This window comes from Terrapene carolina, unplaced genomic scaffold, assembly GCF_002925995.2.
Source record: "Terrapene carolina triunguis isolate 2854851 unplaced genomic scaffold, T_m_triunguis-2.0 Scaffold833, whole genome shotgun sequence".
Taxonomy (NCBI): domain Eukaryota; kingdom Metazoa; phylum Chordata; order Testudines; family Emydidae; genus Terrapene; species Terrapene triunguis.
In genome coordinates, this window is record NW_020665184.1 from 1,248,196 (window position 1) to 1,253,711 (window position 5,516).

Below are 5,516 nucleotides of genomic sequence, written 5' to 3' on the forward strand. Positions count from 1 at the left end.
CTTTTTCCCCAGTCAGCCCCACCCCAGAGGTGGCTGCATCTCAGCCCCAGACAAGGAGTCCCTGTATAATCAGCTCCCACCCCAGAGGTGGCTGCAGGGCTCAGGGACACAGCAGGACACGCCATGGGGGGCAGGGGACGGACCTGTTACAAACCTCAGAGACTTTTCAAAATGTTTTATTAACTAAAACAAAAGTGGGGAAAATTGGGGGGGAGGGGAATCCACAGCAAGGAGGCGCCAGCGAGACTGGGGCATCTGGTTCCTAAAAGCCCCCTTTACAGCTGGGCTCCTCCCGGCCCCTGGAGAGGGCGGCTCAGATCAGCTGGCATCACCATTAAACACAACCCCAGACGCTGCGCGTCAAAAGTTCTGGCTCTAAGTCAAGCTGGGCTGACTTGAGGGGGCCATGGGGCTAGCGGGGGGGGGGGGGGCGGGGGGGTGGCGGGGGGGGGGGGCAGGGGCCAGCCCTCCGCCCCCCTGGTGCCCGCTACAGCCCAGTCACTGTCTCCAGCTTGCGCTCGTGGAAGAAGCGGTGGGGCTGGCGTTTGGAAGACTCTTTGCGGGCAAAGAAGGACAGGACGGAGCGGGTGCCCTTCTGAGCGGGGTCATCCTCACTGTCATCCCTGGGGAGGGAATAAGAAATGAACGGGGCCCTGGCAGCCACACCCGTTAACGCTCAGCTCTCTCCCACACACGTAGACGGTGCCAGGGCGGAGGCAGGTGCCAGGGCGGGCTGGGAGGGGAGGGATGGGATGAGATGGGCAGAGCCGGCCAGGGGTGCTGGGCTCAGTTGGTGTCTACTCTGGTCCTGTGTATACAGGGACCCCTTGCCTGGCGCCGAGAGGTGACCACCTCTGGGGTGGGGCGCAGGGGCTGTTTATACAGGGATCCCTTGCCCAGCGCTGAGATGCAGCCACCTCTGGGGTGGGGCGTGGGGGCTGTGAGCCTGCACAGGACGATAATGAAACCGCATGGGGCAGGGCCCCTCTATGCGGAGTCTGAGGGGGTGCAGAGTCCATAACCCTCATCTCGTCTGCCTTCTCTCTCCTCGGGAGGGATCCACACCCAGCTGCCAAGGTCGTGCCTGGGAAGGGGAGGCGCCAGGCATGGGAGGCACTGAACTGTGCAGCCCCCGGGGTTCCCCATCCCACACATGGATGTAGGACGAGCCGGTGGGTGGTGAGGGGACCCCAGAGCAGGAAGGGAGCTGCGCCCAGCACCCCTAAGCATGCCAGGGGGGACAGCGGTGGAAGGCCCCCGACAGCAGCATGCCGTGCTGCCCTTCCCCCCATGGCGAGTCAGTGCTGGCAGGGCCCAGGGGGCAGCAGGGGCGTAATCGGGGGTGGCAGGGCCGTCGCTTGGCATTGGAGCCAGCTCCTCTGAGCTGCTATGGACGGTGCCCGCGGGCCCGGGAGCTTGTTAGAGCCCATCGCTGTCAGGTGGGGGGCAGGGACCCAACCATGGGGGGGAGGGGTCAGTCTGAGGTCAGGCCCCCTGTAGGGATCTAACAGATTGGTACCCTCAGTCCCCCCCCCCACCTCCAAATCACCTACCAGCGCACGGGCACGGCCTTGCTCTCCAGGATGGTCTGGGCCGTGCTCCAGCTGAAACGCACGAACTGGGGGTACCCGAACACAGGGTCCAGGCACTGCGCCAGCCACTCCTTGGTCTTGGGATCTGGGGGATGGGGAGCGGGGGGGGGGAGGGGAGTTGGGGGGGGGGGGGAATGCACCAGCCACGGACGCTCTCCCCACCCCATGTCCCTGACTGCAAACGGGGTACCTGACAGCTTTCCAACCAGTCAGGACTCCTGGGTTCTATCCCTGGCTCTGGGAGGGGGGGGTCTAGTGATTAGAGCAGGGGGGCTGGAAGCCAGGACTCCTGGCTTCTACCCCCATTTCCACCACTGCCGTCCCCCACAACCTCAGCACGTCCCTTAGCTTCCGTCTCGGTCTCCGGAAGGCAGAGCAGAAATCCAGCCCGATGCAGCCGAGGGGGTTAAAGGCAGGCCAAGGCCGAGGGGGCTCGGAGCCTGGCAGCGCAGCCCCCACCCCTAGGCAATGCAAGAGCCAGGACGGAAGGATCCAGGGAAAGACGGGATAAGATCCCAGGTCACAGGCGCCCTCTGGTGAGCGAAAGTGAACACAACTGGCCAGTAGGAGCCGGGTGAGAGAGACGGGGCTGGTGTAATCTAGGAAGGGGGCAGGATACCGGGCTAGATGGGCCCATGGGGCAGCATCTGTTTATCATCAGCTCCTAGATAAGCAAATAGCTCCACCTTGTGGTCAGACCTATCACTGACCCTGAGATTTCACAGGGGGCAGGGAGGGGGGTCATTTACCATTGGGGTACCCAGACCCATACTCCATCCGCACGTCCCCCAGATCCTCCGGGAACGTCCAGTTCTTCACAGCACGATCCCGCGCCACCTGCCAACACAGACAGGAGTCAGCTCAGGGCAGCGCCGCTAGGAACATCGCCCCCTAGCTGTTTCTACAGGGATCCGTCGCCTGGCGCGGAGATGCAGCCGCCTCTGGGGAGGGGCGCAATGGCTGTTGAACGGCCATGCAGCATTTGGGACAGGAAGTGAGGATGAATCCCCCAGTGTGGCGCCGATTGAGGGAGGCCCAATGGAACACCCTCATTAATTCGCCCAGGAGATCCCAATAACACCCTGGTAAGTGGAGCTGGGTGTCTCCATATTCCGCAAACCTGCCCAGGTCCAGTGCCCCAAGGAGGGCAGGGGGCCTGGTGACTCCTAAGCACACAGCAAGATCCAGCCCACTCCCCACCGGGCCCCCTGAAGAGGGGGGACCCCAAAGCCTCACCTTGGCACAGATGCTGGCTGCGCTGACGATGGGGAAGAGGGAATCAGCCTTCGGCCTCACGGTCACCTCGAGCTCCGGAAAGTGCCGCTTCAGCTTCTCCTGGTACTTCTCTGCCGGCCCCACCGTGTCCACGAAGACCTGCCAGGCATGGGGGGACCCCGCAAGAGATGTGAGGGCGGTGGTGTCAGGTCCCCTCCCGCCCCCGCTACAACTTGTGCTGGGATCAGGGCACCACGTGGGGAAGCAGCTGCCCTGTTGCCGTATAGAGAAACTGAGGCACGGGGAGGCTGGCAGGAAGTGGGGGGAGCAAGGGTGCATGTCAGCGCTATGCCCACAGCGGTCCCCTTTGCCAACCCTGGCTAAGCCTGTGATCGGGGCACCCTGCGGACAGAAATCTGCCCCATGGGGAAACTGAGGCGGGGGGGGAAAGACTGCGGCCGGCTCACCTCTGCCACCTGCACTCCCGCGTCCAGCACGTGCTGTATCAGCCCGATGGCCGTGTCGTGGGACAGGGCGTTGAGGTTGTATTTCGCCCTGGCCAGGAGAGGAGAGGGGTTAGTATTTACCAGCCAGAGACCCGGGCCTCACTGCGCCAGGCGCTGCACAGACACAGAACAACCCCCTCAAGACTCTCCAACTGCCTCACCCACCCAGGGCTCCGGCTCCTAGGGTTAATAGGAGCGGGGAAGGGGGACACGGGGCCTTTTCCCTTTGGGGGGCGCTGGCTGATTTGGCCCCAGGCGGAGGGCCTGGCTGGCTCAGGGAGGAAATGGGACACGGGGCCTGTCCCCACTAGGGGGCGCCGGTGACCCGGGGCTCTCACCGCTGCTGCATGCTGGTGCTGATGAGGTTGGGCGAGAGGATGTGCAGGGCCCAGCCCACAAAGTCCCTGGCCCCGTCCAGCGTCCCAAACAGCTGCTCCCGCTCGGCCTCTGTCAGCGTCTTCGAGTCTGAGGGGGGGAGGAAGGGGGGACACTAGGGTCGGCTTCCGCGAGATCTGGGGAGGGGGGAACACCCTCATGATCCAACATTCCCTCTATGGGGCCCTTACCCCCCCTGCTGTCCCCATCCCCTGCCCCCGCTCTCCTCCCCCCACTCAGATCCATATCCCCCCTGCCTCCTCTCCATCCCATTGCAGCCCCATCCCCCCAGCCTCAGCTCTCCAGACCAGGGCCGGCTCTGGCTTTTTTGCCGCCCTAGGCAAAAAAGCCACCAGCCACCCCCTCCGCAGCCCCCATTGCGGCAGGGGAGGGCGCCGAGCCTGGGCCTGCAATCCCTGACCGGCTGGAGCGCCGGGGGGAGGGCGGCGAGCCCACCACGGCCCCGCTCTCCCCGGCGGCCGGAGCGCTGCGGGGAGGGCGGCGAGCCCAGTCGCGGCCCCGCTCTCGGGCCGGAGCGCCCCGCCGCCCCCCTCCAGGCACCGCCCCAAGCACATGCTTGGTGGGCCGGTGCCTGGAGCCGGCCCTGCTCCAGACCCCCCCCCCCCCCCCCTCTGTCGGTGTTCTCGGGGCCCCGCCCCCACGGGGGGGCCCCGGGAGGCCGGGAGGAACGTTGAGCCCCCCCCCCCCCACCCCCGATGCCCTTGTCCTTACCCGCCATCTTCAGAGCTCCCAGCTCCTCCTGCTTGGCCAATGGGCAGTAGCAAACACCATAGACCATGGGACCTGGGAGGGGAAACAGAGGCACAGATTGGGGGGGGGCAGGGGCACGGATGGGGGGGCAGCCGAACCCGATCCAGCCGGTGCAAGAGCTTCCTCCTCCGCAACTCCCACAGCACTGGGGGAGGAGGAATCAGCCCTGACCGCGCTATGGGGAGAGGGGTAACTGGGCCGGGCTCGTCTAACCCCCCTGCCAGCTATGGGGCTCCAAGCTCTTCTCTCCCAGGGCGGGTGGACCCACCTCCCCGGCAGGGAATGGTGTGGGGGGAAATCCTGTGAGATGCCTTGCGCTCCCCCACCCATCACCCCCTCCTCACTGGACCGGGGGCTCCCCCTTCAGGAGCACAGATAGGGAGGGCCCCTCCCCTATCGCTCAGTATGGGGGCCCCCTATCCCCACCCCTATGCAACGCTGGGGGGTCCCTGCTCTATGCAATGATGGGGGCTCTCCCCGGCCCCTCCCCCCATACAATGTGGGGGTTCCCCCGTGCAATGCTGGGGGTTTCCCCGGCCCCTCCCCCCGTGCAATGCTGGGGGGTCCCCTTGCCCAGCCCCCCGTGCAATGCTGGGGGTTTCCCCGGCCCCTCCCCCCGTGCAATGCTGGGGGGTCCCTGCTCTATGCAATGATGGGGGCTCTCCCCGGCCACTCCCCCCATACAATGTAGGGGTTCCCCCGTGCAATGCTGGGGGGTCCCCCACCCTGCCCCCCGTGCAATGCTGGGCCCCGCCCCGTACCCAGCACGGGCCCCCTGCCGGCCTCATCGATGCCCAGGCAGCAGGGCCCGGCCCTGCACAGCTCGGGCACGGGGGAGCCCAGGCGGCAGCTGCCCGCGTTATCCCGCTCGAACTCCGCCAGCTCCATGTTCCGCGCGCGGGCGGGCGGGCGCGAGGCCCCAGGGGCGGGGCCGGCCTCGCACAGACGCCTGGGAGTTGTAGTTCTAGGGGAGGGGAAGCCCCGCGCTTGAGCTCTGAGGTCAGAGGTCAGGACTCCTGGGTTCTATCCCAGCTCTGGGAGGGGAGTGGGGTCGAGT

The 5,516-nt window shown here is 66.1% G+C and overlaps 1 protein-coding gene across 1 annotated transcript; it reads right to left on the reverse strand.

The window, feature by feature from the left end:
• Positions 1-424: 424 nt before the first annotated feature.
• Positions 425-5,374, reverse strand: RNASEH2A (ribonuclease H2 subunit A). The gene is made up of 8 exons (XM_026660653.2): positions 5,221-5,374; positions 4,421-4,492; positions 3,652-3,778; positions 3,275-3,362; positions 2,829-2,966; positions 2,342-2,429; positions 1,554-1,677; positions 425-623 (listed from the first exon to the last, which is right to left on the reverse strand). The coding sequence occupies exons 1-8, from the start codon at positions 5,345-5,347 to the stop codon at positions 488-490; spliced, it is 900 nt and encodes a 299-aa protein (XP_026516438.1). The 5' UTR covers positions 5,348-5,374; the 3' UTR covers positions 425-487.
• Positions 5,375-5,516: the final 142 nt, after the last annotated feature.